This window comes from Nyctereutes procyonoides, unplaced genomic scaffold, assembly GCF_905146905.1.
Source record: "Nyctereutes procyonoides isolate TBG_1078 unplaced genomic scaffold, NYPRO_anot_genome, whole genome shotgun sequence".
NCBI classification, from domain to species: domain Eukaryota; kingdom Metazoa; phylum Chordata; class Mammalia; order Carnivora; family Canidae; genus Nyctereutes; species Nyctereutes procyonoides.
Genome location: NW_026575044.1, coordinates 26,003,650 through 26,023,375, shown reverse-complemented (window position 1 = coordinate 26,023,375; position 19,726 = coordinate 26,003,650). Strand labels below are relative to the sequence as shown.

General features: G+C 35.7%; 1 protein-coding gene across 6 annotated transcripts in view; it reads left to right on the top strand.

The window, feature by feature from the left end:
• KIAA1328 (KIAA1328 ortholog) overlaps positions 1–19,726 on the top strand; it is a 360,132-nt gene that overhangs the window by 212,303 nt on the left and 128,103 nt on the right. For all 6 annotated transcript variants that reach the window (XM_055324146.1, XM_055324144.1, XM_055324147.1 and 3 more), the window contains one exon: positions 14,732–15,405. In XM_055324146.1, the coding sequence (XP_055180121.1) occupies positions 14,732–15,405 (674 nt within the window). The remainder of the gene's footprint in view (positions 1–14,731; positions 15,406–19,726) is intronic.

Here is a 19,726-nt window from a genome sequence, read left to right as displayed (position 1 = left end):
GCCGAAACCAAGAGTGGGATACTTAACTAAGCCACCCAGGTGCCCCTCAAGGTCTATGTCTAAACTGTTTTAGAGTGATTCTAGTTTGACCTTTACTCTAGGAGTAATATTGCCACATACCTAAAGTGTGGCCCTTTTATGATCTATCTTGATTGCTCTTTTTTTTGAAACCTCTATTCTATGGGTGATATGACCTTCCTGTCTTGAACTTTGGGAATTGTTCCTTTTGGAGCTTCCTTGTAATTGTTTCTACCCTGGAGTTCCTCATGATTTTTCATCCTATATATGGACAGATTGGTATTTAGTCAAAGAATCAAGGAGACCCTTTTGCTCCCTTCCGTTGGGTACATAGTCCTTAAAATTCTACCCATTTCAGCCTCCTCCAACTCTAATCTCTGACTTCTCAACTCATTTGAGAATCTTGGACTCTATTTGTGTTCTTCCTAATTCAAGAGTTACCTTCAGACAGAAAGCTTGTGTTATTATAGGATTTACTGGATTTTCTTCTTTTCTTTCAGACATCATAATCTCTGCTACCTGTCTCCTATGTTCTGAAATAGGTTTTTCCTACATTTTGTCAGCTTTTATTGGTAAAGATTGGGGGTTAATTTTTGACCCACTTACTCCTCAGGACTGGAAGCAAAATCTATTACATTTATTTATTTATTTATTTATTTATTTATTTATTTATTTATTTATTTTTAAATTTTTATTTATTTATGATAGTCACACACAGGGAGAGAGAGAGAGAGAGAAGTAGAGACACAGGCAGAGGGAGAAGCAGGCTCCATGCACCGGGAGCCTGATGTGGGATTCGATCCCGGGTCTCCAGGATCGCGCCCTGGGCCAAAGACAGGCGCCAAACCGCTGCGCCACCCAGGGATCCCTACATTTATTTTTAATAAATATTTACTTTCAATTACTTTCAATTGAAAGTCTTATTATTGTCTCCTTGAAGGGAAGATGCTTGTTTTTTCTGTAACTGTTGAGCATGTTTTGTCCTGGTTTTTAACCGTCATACTATTTTGTGTTCTAGATGTGGATTTCTTTATATTTAATCTCCTTTGGATTCATGCTTTTTAAATTTGTGATTTGATAATAATTTTGAAAAATTCTTTATCTCTTCAAATATTACTTCTTCCTCATTCCCTCTTTTCCCTTCTTCTACTATTGTATTTATTTTAGGCTTTTCATCATATTGCATACATTCTTTTATGTATTTCCATCCTTTTACATATATGTTTTCATGTTGGTCTAGATATTTTCTTTTTTTTAAAGATTTTATTTATTTATTCATGAGAGACAGAGAGAGAGAAGAGAGAGAGAGAGAGAGAGAGGCAGAGACACAGGTAGAGGGAGAAGCAGGCTCCATGCAGGGAGCCTGACGTGGGACTCGATCCCAGGTCTCCAGGATCGGGCCCTGGGCTGAAGGTAGTTCTAAACCTCTGAGCCACCCGGGCTGCCCTAGATATTTTCTTCTGACTTTTATTCCAATTCACTAATTGTCTCCTCAGATATACCTAACCTGCAATTATGTTTTTAACTATATGTATTGTATTTTCAGTCCTAAAATTTCCATTTCATTTTTCTTCTAATTTATATTTCTCTGCAGTATTCTCCATGATATTCTTTGATTTCTTAGTTGTAAGTAACAATTATTTTAAAGTCCATATTTGATCATGCCAACACATAAATCTCTTGTGCTTCCATTGACTTTTTTTCTCTTGTAAGTTTATTATTTTTATCTTTTTGTATGCTTCCTTATTTTTTTATTGAATGTCAGGCAGTGTCTCTGAAAATATTATTTATTATATGTCTCTGATGTTATCTTTCTCCAGAGAAAATTTGCTTCTTCTCTAATCTCAGAAATTTTCTTCTTGCAGGCAGTTAGCTTTGATTCAAATTACCTCAACACAGTCTGGGACTGAGTGGATTTTGAAATTCAACTTCAGTGTGTCCATGGGCTCTTCTATTTCTGTTTTATTTTTCCTACTAGCTTTTCAGGGGTCTCAATGGAAAGCCTGGATTTTTTGACAGGACCTCTTTCTTGGCAGGCTCTGAAATCCAAATTTTGTTTTCAGCCCTGTGAGACTGCTTACAGCTCTTCTCAGCTTCTCAGCTAGCATCCCAATTTAGAACATCTTGAACCAAAAAGTGACAACTAATGTCAAACTATCTTTTCTTGTTTACCTTCAATCTGGGATCCTGGCCTCTTCATGTCCTCACTACCTTGATAACATACCAGTGCCTTCAAACAGATTTTTAAAAACAGTTTGTCCTCATAGTTATTCATGAAGGGAAGTTGACTGAAATAAACTTATCCACGATGGATTTTGCTCAACCTTTTTGAGAATTTGGAGGCATTAGACCCTAAGGAAATTCTATAGAGTTCTTAATCAACAAATTGTAGTAAGTTTGTTAGTGCCTTCCTTTTAATGTAGTTCCTTTTTTTAAGATTTTTTTATTTATTTATTCGAGAGAGAGAGAGAGAGGCAGAGACACAGGCAGAGGGAGAAGCAGGCTTCATGCAAGGAGCCTGACGTGGGACTCGATCCTGGGTCTCCAGGATCATGCCCTGGCCTGAAGGTGGTGCTAACCGCTGAGCCACCCAGGCTGTCCTAATGTAGTTCCTTTTTATGCCTTAGCTAGCATCATCCTTTACCTAGTTCCCTTACTCTCTAAAGATCATCCAATACAATGTGTAGATCTGAACACTTTATGTTTAAATTCTCATCTCAGAAGCATACAGCTCCCTTAAAATTTACTGTTTTGCAGATCCAAACGAAATAGGCATTGAGACCCCTCAAAGATATAGTTGGAATTTTTCCTGAATTTGTGGAATTTTTTACTAACCTTTAAACACTCTGAGAAAATGTACTTGTAAGAAAAAATAAGTGGCTCATGAAAAAAATAAAGTACATTTTGCCATAAATTACTATCGGTTCCTTATAATTCAAATTAAGCCATTTAGCTGATGATACTCCTGCTTTTTGTTTATTGGTTCATTCAACAAATGTTCATTACTTTAAGTATCTTTTATTTATAAAGATCGGTGTCATTCAAATATGAAGTTAAAAGTAACATTGCCCCTCTCCTGAAGTTCTACATAGTATGCACTGGAGTGGGACCAAATTATATGCAAAAAACATTACTTATTATGCGCCTACTATCTCTTGCTGAGGTACAACAATAAACAAAAGTAATGGTATCTTTTGAAATCTCCACCCTCAAAAGAGTTTGTACTTTTTTAAAGAAGTGTAAATACTTACACATCACAGGGAAACTTAGATTTATGAAAACAGCTTACAGGTGACTATTATAATAGGAGCAGGATGAAATAAATACAACAATAAAGGAATGAGCAGAATACTCCTGGGGTGCTTCCTGGGGAAAGCACAACCAAGCTGAGCTGGGAATGGGGAAACCACAATGGAAGGAGTGGTGCTAAGCCAGCCTTGAAGCAGGAGTAGTATATCAAAGGCCAGCAAAGAAGGAAGGGCATTTGAGCACAAGGAAATTGCCTACCTTATTTCTTACTAATTTCTAAATAAAGTCTCATTTCTTGGTTTTTTACAGTACACTAAACTAATAAGCAGTGTCCTGAAGTTTTTTAAAACCTATGTATTATTTGAGAGTGGGAGAGAGACACAGAGAACGCAAGTGGGTGGGGCAGAGGGAAAAGGAGAGAGAATCTCAAGCCAACTCCACATTCAGTGATGCACTCAACATGGGGCTCGATCTCACGATCCTGAGATCATGACCTGAGCCAAAACCAAGTCGAAGGCATAACTGATTGTACCAGGCAGGCACCTGGCAATGTCCTAAATTTTTAAAAGTCAGTACTTAAGCTCTATACATTTAAAGGACTAAGATTTCTAAAAGCTCTTGAGTCCCCAAGGACAGGCTAGCCCTTTAAGGGTGACCACCTTAAATCTCTTTGGTTTAGCAGTTCCCTGTGCTTTCAGAAATGCTTCTCATTAGGTCTCTTCACTACCCTGGTCAGCAACCATATAGGGCGGGAAAGGATATAAACTAATCTTTAGTAAAAGGGCTGTGATTCATTTCAAGAAATGTTGGTATAACAGCCTGGTTTTCCCTCCCTCCTGTTTCCTACAAGTACACCATAGGTTATATTTCATAGTATTTCTTAAATACCCTTCTTCAGAAGAGTTTATTTTTAGTTTCTAGTTTCAAAAATACGATACAGATACTTTTTCCACCTCAGCCAACAACATAAATGCATTCTTGGTTATGTTCAAATGGTGTTAACTTTGTTTTCTAGAAAGTCTACTAAGAATTCTTTGTTAAGAATTTCCTTCATTTGACACAAACTAATCTTGTTTCCTTTAAAAAGAACTACATTGAAACATCTGTCTACACTCACTTCTTGTTTCCATTCTTGAGGCTTACAGTCACTGGAGCTAGAGAAGAGAGAGCAGCGAACAGACCAGGGGGAGCTGTGTCTGGAGCTCCAGGATATACTCTATAAACACAGGATACATTCTACAAACATAAAGCCAAAAAGGGGTGTGAGAATGTTGGTGTAAGCTATTAAGGATCATTTTCTTGTGCTGCCTCCCTAACAATCTAAATACAGTTGACTTTATTACCCAATGTTTTGATTTCATTTTTATGCCTATGAAGCTTGTCCTCGCCACTTCTAATTTGTCTTTATTTCATTTTCCCTATAAGATTATTTCACCTTCTTTTTGATCTTCAGTAAATTAAAATTAGCCTTGTACATCTGTTTCCTTTGGTAGATGTAGAACTCAGTATAAAGCTGCTTTTTTTTTCTTTTGGCAATGACAATCATATATGTAAAAGCAATTTGAATCAGTACCACTGTTGTGTATTTGTGTGGCAGATAGTTGTGCCATCGCATCAAAATATTTCAATCCCATTGAAGTGTTTGGGATTGTTCTCAAACCATGCATTTGCCATATTCAATCTTCATTTGTATCTCTTTCAGATTTAATGATCAGATAAATTAAGATACTTATTTAAGATTTTTAGTGTGCAAATTACATAAAGCAGTAATTTTGTTTAAAAAAAAACAATTTGCTAGGGGAAATAGAGCCAAGGAACATTCAGTAATTGTGCAATAAGACTGTTAGTTGATAGCTGAACATTTATTGATTTCTATAATTTTTCACGTAACCCTTTTCTTTCCCTTCATCTTCTTGGGGTAGAACAATCCAATCTCTGTATTGGTAACTCTTAAAAATAGCTTAAGCTCTAATGATCATCAAACCCAACCCCCATTTTACAAATATCTAAACTGCCTAAGAGATGTAAAGTAACTTGCCAAAAAAACCCCACCACCAACAACAACAATAATCCAGAATTCCTAAGTGGCAGAACTAGAATTCTAATCAAGGTCTTTTGACCTCAACTCAAGTGCACTGTCAATTATTCTACACTCTCATTCATTCTTACAGCAAATCAACACACTCCAACTTTCAAGAAATGTAGTAATGATTAAAGATTATGAGGTTTAACCTTTTCTAAGTCTGGTAGTAACCGTTAGAAATGTTGGCACACTTACAATATACATATCCTAAAAGCTGGTATGGCACATAGTTTCTCTTGCTAGTGTTCTGTCATCTGTACATTATCATGTGTCTATATTCTTTTAAATCTCATAATTACTGGCTTTAATGTCTTCTAGATTCAATAATCCTAGGTTGTGCCACCAGCCCTGTGGGAACTAGAATAAGTTATTAGAGCCTTGCAAATGCATTTGACTGCTGCATTCTGTTATTTTTCTCTTCCATTGATAGCCTACAGCTTTAGCTGCTGAGCAGCAGAAAGGCTTAAACCTCTAGGGCCCATTAGATTTAACTTGTTTACTGCATTAATATCTATATGTTAAATGACAAGAGAGTTCAGGTTATTGAATAATTTAAAATTCAGCTCTAATTGGTGTCATATGACCTGGAAAAGGCCATGGATGATGCCAGGAGCATGCTGTGAATTTCTTATAAATAATTCATAAATTAGATGATTCATTTGCCTGGATGTCTTCCTAAATGCAAAAGTTTGTAAGTTATAACTGATGATATAACACCTGTAAGTATTTAGTTCATAATGCTAGAAGGTAATCTACCTTGATGATCTTTTAGCAAAATCTGCCAGTATAGGAAAGTTAATTGCACTGGGGAGAATGAACATTTATTTGGGATGAGACTTTGGCAAACCATACAGTGCAGCTGTTGCATTGCATAGCTTCTGTCAGCTTGACAACTGGTCCGTGTACGTCTGACTTTAAAAATGCAGCATGTCGTTCTATGCCTTATTTCACATCAATTCCAAATGTTCTGGGTAATGCAATGACCTGTCCCATACACAGTAATTTAGGTTTAGAAATATTTAATATAGGTCTGGATTTTCTGACTTTTCAATGAAGGGCACAGGGGGGAATTTTGAAGTTACAAAATTGAGACTTCCATTCTTATAAGACTGTGGGAATGTGAGGATTGTTAATAGGGTACTTGCCAATAGTAAATTAGTATTTGCCATCAGAGACATGAATATCATGAATAGATCAATAATATTTATTGATATTGTTAACTACTAATTCTGTGGTTAACAATTTACAAATGCATTATAAATAATCAATTCCTAATCATGCAGAGCAAGTAACTACCTGTTGCAAGAAATAATTACTGCAGTTTAATTCACCTCTTTTCTTATGGCTTCATAGCAGAGAGATTGACCAGGCCTGTAAAAATGATTTATAGAAACTTAACAAAATATTACTGTTTACTTGTTGATCATATTTCACAAGCAATACTGCAGGTGTTATTATTTTTTTAACTTGTGAGAATGTAGGAAAGCATGTATCACCATAGGAATAGTATGTGATTGTGCATGGCCATATATATGCTTGCACACCTACGTGCACATGCATACATGTATACAGGATCATATCATACTGTGTTTAGAAACATCTTTTTTTCCTATGAAGTCTGTTTTAAAATGTCATATAAAAAATTAGTAAAACAAAATGTCATATATTAAGAAGGTGTCCTAAACATTCAGAAAACTCTCTTCCAACGCAGAAATTTACTAATTTCCACTCCCAAAATGTTCTTCATTGTGTCCAACCTAAGTCTCTCACATTTTTTTAAACTTATACTTTTCTCACATTGTGCTTGTCTCATGTTCTGTGTGTTCTTTTTCTGTGTCACTAGCACATATCCACCCAAGTTAAAAGACATGATATTTCAACTATGTCATAAGTCAAAAATGCCTGCAATTTCTCCTCATCTTTTTTTTGTGTGTGTGTGTTGTGGATCCCATAGCATATCACATCAAAGACTTTAGTGGCTATATTTTTGCCACTTGTAGAGTCTCAACATGTAGTCAGGGTTTGTGGTAGCTTGTATATAATGCAAACCCTAACATGCTACCATTTTGAATTCAACTTTTTTATTTGTTGTGATCTACAGATCATTTTCCTGTGTAAACTTATTTTTTCATTTATACAGTTTGGTTTTCCTACCTGAGTATGTTCTTCTGCATTCTTTTCTGCTAAATATCATTCTGTTCATCTCTGATTAAGCACTCCATTTAACTTATTTTCATCACACAGATAATGTGTGATAGCCCATCACAAGTCATATTGGTCAGTTTGCTTGTTGAATTTTAAGCATATCTTAGCATGTCCATAGAGTCTTTTAATTGGAGGAGCACTCAATCTAATCATTAGTTAAGAATAGTTTTTAACTTTTTTAATGATTAGAGGAAAAAATAATATTTCATGAAATGGAAAAGTTACTTTGAAATTCAAATTTCAGTGTCCACAAATAAGGTTTTACTGGACCATTAATTTATGTATTATATCTTGCTTTCACACTACAAAAGTGGAACTGAGTAGTTATGGCAAAGACCATACAGTCTACAAAGTCTAAAATGTTTGTCTTCTGGCCCTTTACAGAAGAAGTTTGCTAACCTTTTCTGTAGAACTATGAAAATGAACAAATTATAGCCACATGCCATATCATGTATAAACTTTACAGTTATAATGTTGGGTAAAGAAGTCAGACACAAAAAAATGTATTTCATATTATTCCATTTATACTTTTTAAAAAAAACAGGTAAAATCAAAATCTGGTATGGACTTTAAAGCAGGTAAGTATTAAACAGGGAAGTTATTCCCATAAAAGTCAAGATAGTCATTCCCTTGGACAGGAGAGGTAGAGAGTAGTGATTGTACTGCACCATCAAGGATCTTCTGCATACAGGCAACATTCTGTCTCTCAGAAGGTGGTTCACATTGGTGGACATTGTCTTGTGATTATTCACTGAGATGTTTATATTTGTTTTGTGCACTTTTCTGTGTCGTATTTCATATTAAAGAAAAAAATGTTTTAAGAAAGAAACAAAAAATTAGTGTTTTAAAAAGCTACATCATGGAGGGATACCTGGGTGGTTCAGTTGGTTGGGCATTGGGCTCTTGGTTTTGGCTCCAGTCATGATCTTAGGGTCATGGGATCAAGACCCTTGGTAGGGGTCTATGCTCAGTGGGACGTCTGCTTGTCGTTCTCACTCTCCCTGTGCTCCTCACACTCTGCCCCTCCCCTCTAGCTCTCTCTCAAATAAGTAAATAAAAATCTAAAAAAAATATCTATATAGGCTACATCATGGAGTAATGGAAGACTAAAGATTTGGAACGAGACACATTCCCATTTATTACATATAGTGTTGGTGTGATCTTGGGAAAGTTGTGTTGATTCATTGAACTTCATTTTCTCTTCAGTGAATTGGTAACTATAATAACTAGCTTACAGAGTTGTTATTAAGTTACAAGTTGAATATGCTTGTAACTATGCTATTTTTAGCATAGTACACAGTAAACTGAGTTAAGAATGGCCAAAATGACAAGGTTTTCTGGGAGTATGTTATGCCTTCATGGTCAATGAAGGTAAACATTTAGAGCCAAGTTCTCTCATCAGAAAGAATTTGCATAAAGTTGTCTTCCCTGACCTTCATTTTTCATTTCTTATCTCAGTTCTTTAAAAATTATTTTGAATTATAGGGGCACCTCAATGGCAGTCCATTGAGCATCTGCCTTTGGCTCAGGTCATGATCTCAGGGTCCTGGAATCAAGCCCTGCATCGGGCTCCATGCTCAGAGGGCAGTCTGCTTCTCCTCGTCCCTCTGCCTCCTCCCCTCTGCTTGTGCTCTCTGTCTCTCTCAGATAAATCAATAAAATCTTTTTTTTTTTTTTAAGTAAAAAGATGGGATGCCTGGGTGGCTCAGCAGTTGAGTGTCTGCCTTTGACTCAGGATGTGATCCCGGGGTCCCAGGATCGAGTCCCACATCGGGCTCCCTGCATGGAGCCTGCTTCTCCCTCTGCCTATGTCTCTGCCTCTCTCTGTGTGTCTCTCATGAATAAATAAATAAAATCTTTTTTTAAGTAAAAAAATAAAAATTATTTTGAATTATTTAAAAGTATTGGTTTCACCAAGCACATAACAAAACAAGATATCCAAATGGCTAATAAGCCTATGTCAGCTACTGTCACTACATATCAGGGAAATGCAAAATAAAATCATAGCAAGATTTCAGTACACACCAGATTGGCTTAAAGTAAAAACATACTATCAAGTGTTAGTGTGGGCAGCTCTTTCTGCCCACAGGTCCTGTCCTTGTGCTTTAATAAAACCACCTTTTTTGTACCATCCTCCCCAAAGAAGTGTTAGTGTGAATATGAAGCACCTAAGACTCTTTTACTGTGCTGGTGGAGATGTAAAATAGAACGACCTCTCTGGAAAACTTTTATTGGCTGTTTCTGTGTCAAACATATGCCTGCCCTGTGCCTGAGAGAAATAAATACATAATCTAAAAAACGACTCATATAAAGGGGCTTCTGGGTGGCTCAGTCAATTAAGCGTATGACTTGATTTCAGCTCAGATTATGATCCCAGGATTGTGAGATTGAGCCCAGGGTTGGGCTCCGTGCTGGGCTTGGAGCCTGCTTAAGATTCTTCCTCATTCTCTCCCTCTGCCCCACCCCCTCTTAAAAAAAAGACATAAGAATATTGCTAGCAGCTTTGTTCATAGTAGCTCTAAACTAGAAACAACCTAATCCAATAAAAGAATGAATAAACAAATGTTGCTATATTCATACAATGAAATTCCTTGAAGCAATAAAAAAAGAATTAACTATCAGTACAGGCAACAACATAAAAGAAGCTCAAAATTATGTTGAGCTTAAGAAGCCAGCAGCAACAGGGACACCTGAGTGATTCAGTCAGTTGAGTGTCCAACTCTTGATTTCAACTTGGGTCTTGATCCCATGGGTGGTGAGATGGAGCCCAATTTTGGGCTGTGTGCTCACTTGCACAGTGTCCTTGAGATTCTCTCTCTCATCTTCCCCTGCCCTCTCCTCACCTCTCCGTCTTAAATAAATAAATAAAATCTTTAAAAAAAGATTTCTAGCTTTAAAAAAAGAAGAAGCCAGCCACAAAAGAGTAGCATACTTTATGATTCCAGTTGTATGAAGCTAAACATGGGCAAAACTAATCTGTGGTCATAGAACTGAGATTAATGGTTACCTCTGGGAGTGTGACAATGTTGGTTTGACTAGAAGGGGCGCAAGGAACTTTCTGGGGTAATGATGATTACATGGGTATATGCAAATGTAAAATTTCATCAAGCTGTACACTTAAGACCTGTGCATTTTAGTATATGTAAATTGTGCCTCCGTTAAAAAAAATCTATTGGTTCCTAAATTAGTGTTATATATCTGAAAAATTCATAGCAAACCCATATGCCAGAGATTGCAGTTTGGGATTTGTTAGTTTAAGCCTTAGTTAAAAGAGGTTACATTTGTAAACATCTCATAGAAAGGATGGAGCATCAGCTCCAGAAAGAAAAACACATCTGTTTCATTCAGGCCCATTGTGACTTCCCAGTGTCCCAAAGGCAATATTTGTTTCAAGCTCACTATAAAATAACTTAATTTCTTATATTCAGATTCTAACAGACAGTTACTCTATTTCTTCTCTCTTCCTTTTCTTAGTAGTACGCAATTCAGCCTAATCATGGATTCTGATTTTTGTTTCTAGTTTTCTTGGTCCATAACCCAACTTGACTTTTTCTACTTATCTAATACAATCAGTCCCTAGTTACAATGTGCAAGCCCCAGTGCCGTACACCCAGAGAAGTAAATATAACTCCTGACCTCAAGGATTATTGAGGCAGAGAAGTTAATGATAACAACAGTAGTAATAATTCTAATAGGAAACATGGTTTGAATACTGACTTTAGCTAAGGCACTGTCCAAAGCTCTTTATGTGAATTATCTCATCCAGTACAACAACCCTAAGAGGCAGTGCAAGATGTCAGGATAAGACTGACATCTTTTGTATGAGGACAAAGATGAAGAACCTCTCTATTATCTGAAGCATATCAACTCTGGCCCAACCTACAAACCTCACTGCAGCAAAATAAAGCTAGATAACTGAACTCATTCTCTTTAGAAGTAATCTGTTGTAACCGCATGTCTCTTGGAGATCTTACCTTCCCCGCACATACCCCCTATAATATTCTTTTTGAAAAAAGTTTGGGTAAGCATAAGGGGTTTTTTTCCATTTTGTAAATTAGTACCCTTATCAGTTGACACCCTTGATAACTGCCCATCCGACCACCATTGAGGTCATTGAGGTCACTGATGAGAAAACTGAGAGTCAGGAAAGTTGAGTAATGTGCTTTGTTTTGTATTGTTGTGTAAGAAATAACTATAAATTTATTAGTTTAATACACACATTTATTATCTCACAGTTTCTGTGGGTGATGAGTTCAACATAGGTTAATTGGGTCCTCTGCTCAGAGTCTTAGAAAATTTGCAGTCAAGGTGACAGCTGGGCTGCATTCTAATCTGGAGCTCTGGATCCCCTTCCAAACTCACATGTATGTTGGCAGAATTTAGTTTCTTGCATCTATATGATAGATACCTCATTGTTAGCTGGAAACTGCCTTCTGCTCCAGACATCATTACTGATTGACCTCCTTCATTGGTCCTCCCACATCATGTTAGCTTATTTCTTCAAGGCCAATCTCTAACATTAGGGAGGGTACTATACCCTTTTTTAAAGAACTTACTGGGATCCCTGGGTGGCGCAGCGGTTTGGCGCCTGCCTTTGGCCCAGGGCACGATCCTGGAGACCCAGGATCAAATCCCACGTCGGGCTCCCAGTGCATGGAGTCTGCTTCTCCCTCTGCCTATGTCTCTGCCTCTCTCTCTCTCTATCATAATAAATAAAAATTAAAAAATTAAAAAAAATTATTTAAAAAAAGAACTTACTTAAATAGTAACATCCCTTTGGCCATATAGTGTAGCATAATGATGGGATTCATATCTTGTCATGTTCCCAAAGACTACCCACACTCCGTGGGAGGAGATAATACAAGGTGGGCACGCTAAGAAGACAGGAATCTTGGGGACCATCTTAGAATCCTGCCTACCAATATGCCCAGTCACCTATCAGGTAATTGGGAATTGCTGGTAATTGCTCTCTTTGAGCAAAGTATGCATCAAAATCATTAAGTTGAGCTGCCTCTCAAAAACAGAAAAAGTTAACTACCAAAAATTTTTTAATATTCCGAATACATAATTTAACAATTAGTACCATTAACATAAGTATCAGCTGTATCAATACCTAAAAATGCACATATGTAAATAATCTTAAGGAACAAAAATAAGACTATAAAATAATACATGCTATTGCTGTGTTACTAATACATGGGTTAGGGAGGAAATATAAATAGTTGATTTAAGTTTCCAGACCTTTAAAAAATTTACCTGTAATTTTTTAAGTATAATAATTCTATAAAAAGATAGCTTGCCATACAAAGTAGCAGATGATAAATGTTAAATATTTGTTTTGACAGTGCTACAGAAGTTCAGTGTAGGGCAGCCCTGGTGGCTCAGTGGTTTAGCGCCACCTTCAGCCCAGGGCATGGTCCTGGAAACCCAGGATCAAATCCCGCATTGGGCTCCCTGCATGGAGCCTGCTTCTCCCTCTGCCTGTGTCTCTGCCATTCTCCCTCTCTCACTCTTTCTCTCTCTCTCTCTCATAAATAAATAAATAAATAAATAAATAAAATATTTTTTAAAAAGTTCAGTGTAGGGGAGACTGATGTAGACTAGAGTTTTCCTTCAGTTGTAAAATAAAGTTAATTTTTATGAGGTAGTTTATCATGAATTTTATCATAAGTTTCTTTTCTGTAGCATGCAACCTATTCAGTGTCATTTGCTCAGTATAAAGGATTGGATGTCCTCTTCCCAAATGGGGCTCCTCATTAGAATAGAACTCCTTTAGTATTACTGTATTAATTCAAAATCTTAAGAGTGCTAGAAGAAACATGGTGTTGCTGTATATCTGCTGACACTTTTTACCAATCAGTTCATCATTTGCAACTATTGCAAAGTAAATTGGCAGGATTTTTTTCTCCTTTATGTTAAGGATCTCAATTATTCATTTATTCCATGTCCCTAGAATAAGATAAACATCTGAACTGTTTATGAGTTCTAATTTAAAAAGAAGTTGTGGTAGACTGAATAATGGCCCCCAAACATGCCCATGTCCTAATCCCTAGAACCTGTGAATGTCTTTTTATATGACACAAAGGATTTTGTATGACAAGAAACTTTATAGACATGATTAAGTTAACAATCTTGACATGAGAAAATTATCCAGGATTACCTGGGTAAGCCCATGTTATCAAAACACTACCTATAATAGGGACACGGGAGGAGTCAGATGTCCCATGATACAGACAAGTGGTTGTCAAAGTGTGGTCCCAGATGAGGAGCATCAGTATCATCTGACAACTTCCTAAAAATGAGCTTCTCCAACCCTGCTGCAGAATTCCTGAATTCCTCTGGGGATGAAGCCCAGCAATTCACATTTAACAGTTCCTCCAGGTGATTCTGATATATGCTAAAGTTTGAGAATCACTGATAATAAACTAAGTTTTGCTCCCCTTAATAGAATAGGCTTGAGGCTAAAATACTGGGAAAGCTCACTCTATTGGCCTGCCAAAGGTGATTTGCAACTACTTCCTTTCTGTGTGAGTTGTATCAGGCTATAATCACTTGAACAGCTTAATTGAAAAATCACTTATATTTATAGCTGAAATTAAATATGTTTTGTATTTAAATAACTGCTTTTGATTAGAATCATATTTTTTGGAAAGTACTTGGTTTTATCTGTGTGCTGTAAAGATATTTATAAAAATTCATCAAATCTCTAGCAGTAACTAACATCCTATTCAGTTTAGGATGAAATGTTTTACATCAAATCCTGTTGTGTGTAATGTGTAATGAACAATCAAAGGGTATTACAAAGGGCGGCTGAATGGATTTCTTGCTTAGTATTTAGAAGTAAACATTTTGAGACATTACCTTTTAATGCTTTTGCCTCTTCTCAAAGTTGATTTTATATAACCTTTATTATTTGCTACTCTTGTCATCTTGCTTAGCAGCAAATAGCAACATTTTCTTTTTCTCATCCTTATGGATAGACTGAAATGTAGATTGTTTCAAAATGGTTTTAGCTTTGTGGCACATGTCTGTTTAGCTCTGTGAATACTATCATTTATTATTTGAGAAGGCAAAACAACTTTGTTTTGGTACAAATATATCATTGATTTCTGAAAAGCCAAAAGAACTCATTTCAGTGTGCTCTTACTTGACAAATGATCTTGTGGTTCCTTCTAGGTATCCAATAGGAAAAGCACTCTTCAGTCTTCAGCTATGGAACTGGATGGTTCCTACTTGAGTGTAGCCAAATCACAAACCTGTTATCAAAACAAGGAGAGGCCTAGGTGTGCAAACCAGGACTCAGCTTCAGAATCCCTTGTGGAGTTCAAGAATAATTCTTTGAAACCAGCAGACTTTCATTATTCCAAAGAGGATCTAGACAGGATGCCATCAGAGACCAGAACATGTGATTATGGATCCCTAGGGAGAAGATTAGTAGATGCGGTCCCTATAGAGAAGGCTCCACCAGTGGAACTAAAGATGAAAGAATGCCACACCCTGAAGCCTACTCTATCCAGTCAGTGTTGTGGTCATAGACTTTCTGAAAATGCAGATCCTGTTCATGAAAGCCATCCTACATGCATGGCCCCTCAATATTCCAGAACACATCTGGAATCATGCAGTTATTGTGGGCTTTCCTGGGATTCCCTGATGCATGGTCAAGGGACACAGAAGTCTACTGAAACCGATATCAAAAAGCAACTCTCAGAAAACAGAAGGCAGCAACTTATGCTTCAGAAAATGGAGCTGGAAATTGAAAAAGAGCGCCTTCAGCATCTGCTGACCCAGCAGGAAACAAAGCTTCTCCTAAAACAGCAGCAGCTTCATCAGTCTCGACTGGATTACAATTGGTGAGTCTTAGTTGTTCTTTCAGCAATGTCTGTAGCTTGGAGAGCACAATGTTAATAAAATAATTGTGCTACTATAACATTTGCAAAGGAACAGAGGTTCCTCAGAGTCTTGGCTTGCTCAAGATGCATACTTCACCAGGACAACTAAGTAAATTCCACTATCTTCTTTGGAAGACTTGGAAGATTACCTTGTTCTTCCAAAATGTTAGCTTGATGTATCTACTTCTGAACAATCCATTGTAACTTTCTCAGGATTCCAAAAAGAATATTTTTAAAAGATATTATTATAAAAAATCCTTTGCTATTTGAGATCATTGTAGAGAATTTTGGGCATTAGGTAAAAATTTGAGACTTCAGAATGTGGAATCAGATTGTGAAGAAGAGTGATTAACTGTCACCATTCCATATTTGTCTATCCCCCGTAATATAAAATATAACAGATGATAGCCTTTCCAGTTCAACCTTTTCTCATCATGAAGCAGAACCTATTCAAAAACCAATTCTTATAAATGTACCCGCATTTAAACTTTTCCTCCCTTAACAATTCTTCCCTAAGAACAGTGCTTCAAAAACTATATTGGTATTTTGAGATTACATAGCAGCATCAAAAAAGTTTGCTATCTTAATTTATTCAAGCAAAATTAGTAATAAATCAGACTAAATTATATTTTAAACATAATATGACATTTATGTCCTTTTTTCAATTATGTCTTTAAAAAATAAATTACAAGTTTTCATAAGGAGGTTCTTGTATATATCCCTGCCATTTCCTTCTTAAACTTAGATTTCCTCCTTTGTACTCATTCATATATCCTATACAGACACATACATCCTATACATATCTAGTATGAATGTCATTTACTTTTACTTTTTCATTTTCTCTCAAAGATTCCACCCAATATTTTTTAGATTGTAATTTCCTTGAGAGTTCCACCTTGACATTTTTCTGTTACTGTAATACTTTTCTTGGAACCAGAAATGCTCCTCCTCTTTCTCTTCATTCATAGTCAGACAGTTACATTTTTCATTGTTGAAAATTGGAGGCTTTTAACGTAACTGAAAATGAAGGTTCTTGTAACAAGATTATCACCAAACACCAAAAGGTTGCTTCAGTTTTATGACCCCAGTCTCTAATCCTCCAGTTAATGTGTAGACTCTCCTGACAATATATTTAACAAACACTTATGGAATGCCTGTGATAGGTGAGAAATGGTTCTAGGCCCTTAGGATAAAAAAAATGAATCAAATGTGGTCTTTAAAGGGGGCACAGTCCAGCAGGGGAAAATGGATAATTTTGGGATAAGTTTCGGGTTCATTTGAACAGCACTGTTTATTGAAATAATGCTACATAATGACTGCAAATAGACATTGTGTTCATTTGAACAGCACTATTTATTAAAATAATGCCACATAATGACAATAAAGTCTTTATTGTTCTCTTGATCATCTAGCTGAGAACTATGAAACAGTTTTTGAGCAAGTTTTGTTTTATGTATAAATTGGAAACGTTTATACATACTTATAAAACTTTTATAAACTTTTTTATTGGGGGGGATCCCAGGGTGGCTCAGTGGTTTGGCACCTGTCTTCAGCCCAGGGCGTGATCCTGGAGTACCAGGATCGAGTCCCACGTGAGGCTCCCTACCTGCATGGACCCTGCTTCTCCCTCTGCCTGTGTCTCTGCCTCTGTCTCTCTCTCTCTCTCTCTCTCTCATAAATAAATAAAATCTTATTTAAAAATAAAATAAACTTTTTATTTTAAAATAATTATAGATTGACAGGAAGTTGCAAAAATACTATGGAGAGCCCCACCTTGTTTTTCCCAGTGGCTATGTCTTACATACCTCTAATGCGATATCAAAATAAGCAAATTAACATTGGTACAATGTGTGTGTCTAGCTCTATGCCATTTTTTCACGTGTGTATACTTGCATTACTACCACAGCGATCAAAATACAGAACTATTTCATCACAATCAAGATTTACTTTTTACTACCCCATCTGAGTTGCCCACCCTCTTCTACCTCCATTATCCCTAACCCTTGGAAACCAATAATTTCTTGTCTATAACTTTGGCATTTTGAGAATGTTTTATAAATGGATTTATACAGTGTGTGAACTTTTGATATTGGCCTTTTTTTACTCAGTATGATGCTCTTGAGATACATCTAGGTTGTTACATATATTGTGCCTTTTGATTGCTGAGTAGTTGTCCATGATATGGTTATACTATGATGTGTTTAACCATGTATCTATTGAAGGACAACTTGGTTTTTTGTCTGTTACAAAGAGAGCTACTATGTACATTTTTATACAAGTTTTTGTGTGGACTACGGTTTTAATTCCTACAAATAAAAACTAGGACTGTGACTGGTAAATCACATGGTAAGCATATATTTAATTTAAAAAAATTAAATGTACATTTAGGTTATACTACATTTAGTATAAAATACTTCACCAGCAATGTATAAGAGACTGTTTCTCTATATCCTTACCAGTATTTGGAATTGTTACAAATTTTTATGTTGCCTGTTCTACTCCATGTATAATGATATTTTGTTGTGGTCTTAATTTGCATTTCTCAAAAGGCTAATGATGTTGAAAATCTTTTTATTTGCTTATTTTCCCTTCTTCCATCTTTTTGGGTAAATTGTCTCTTTAATAACTTTTGTCTATATTCGTATCAGATTGCTTAAGGTTTTTTTAGTGTTGAATTTTGAGAGCTTTTTCATATATTCTGGATACGTCCTTTCTCAGATATGTGGATTGCAAATATTTCCTCCTATTCTGTAGCTTATCCTTTTAATCTCTTAACAGGATCTTTCACAGAGCAAAAGATTTTAATTTAATGAAGTTTAATTTATCAATTTTTTCTTATACATTCTATAGAGTTTTTATCATGAATGTTTGTTGAATTTTCTCAACTCTTGTTTATGCATAAATTGATGTGATCATGTGACTTTTTAAAATTTAACCTGCTAATATAGTAGATTACATTTATTTATTTTTGAATATTGACCTAGTGTTGCATCCCTGGAAAATAAACCCCATTTGGTTATAGTGTAAATACTTTTTATTTATTACCAAATTTCATTTACTATTATTTTGTTAAGAGCATTTGCATCAATATTGGTGAGGAATTTTGGAATGTATTTTTTTTATGCTGTCTTTGTCTAATTATGGTATCAAGGTAATACTGGTCTCATTTATTTATTTTATTCATTTCTTTATTATTTTCTTCCTTTTGCTTGCTTTGGACTTATCTTGCCCTCTTATTTTTAAATTCCTTAAGGTGGGAGCTTAGATTATTGGTTAGAGACTTTTCTTCTTTTCTGGTGGAAGCTTTTAGTGCTATACATTTCCATCTCAGCACTGTTTTAAGTATGTCTCACAAGTTTTGGTATGTTCATGTATTCACTTAGTATAATGTTCCTCTGGGTTCATCCATGGTATTGCAAATGACAGAATTTCCTTCCTTCTTATAACTGAATATATATATATATATATATTATATGTCTTTTTCTATCCATTTATTTGTTGACAGACACTTAGGTTATTTCCATTACAAGTAACACTGAGAGGAACCTGGGAGTACAGATATTTCTTCAAGATACTCACTTCATTTCCTTTAAATAGATACCCAGAAGTAGCATTGCTGGATCATTTGGTAGTTCTGTTTTTCATTTTCTTGAGAAATCTCTGTACTGTTTTTCATAATGGCTGTACCAACTTACATAAATACCAACAGCATATAGGGATTCTCTTTTCTCCATATCCTGCCCAATATTTGTTACCTTTTTTTTTCCTTTTGATCAAAGCCAACCTACAGGTGTGAGGCAATATCTCACTATAGTTTTGATTTGTGTTTCTGTAACAATTAGTGATACCAAGCGTCTTTTCATGTACCTATTAGTTACTCATGTGTCTTCTTTGAAAAAATGTCTTTTAAGTGCCTTGGCCAATTTTTTAATTGGGTTATTTGGTTTTTTGCTGATGAGTTGTGTAAGTTCTGTGTATATTTAGAATGTTAACCCCTTATCACCCTTGTCATATATATATATATAATTAACCCCATGCCATATATATAATTTGCAAATATTTTCTCTTATTCCATGGGTTGCCTTTTCATTTTTATAATTTATTTCTTTTGCTATGCAGAAGCCTTTTATCTTGATGTGGTCCCACTTATTTTATTATTGTTGCCTGAGCTTTTTCCCTATGTTTTCTTCTAGTAGTTTTACAGTTTCAGGTCTTATATTTAATTCTTTAATCCAGTTCAGGTTAATTTTTCATTCTAAGTGTTTTTTTGATTCAATTGTAA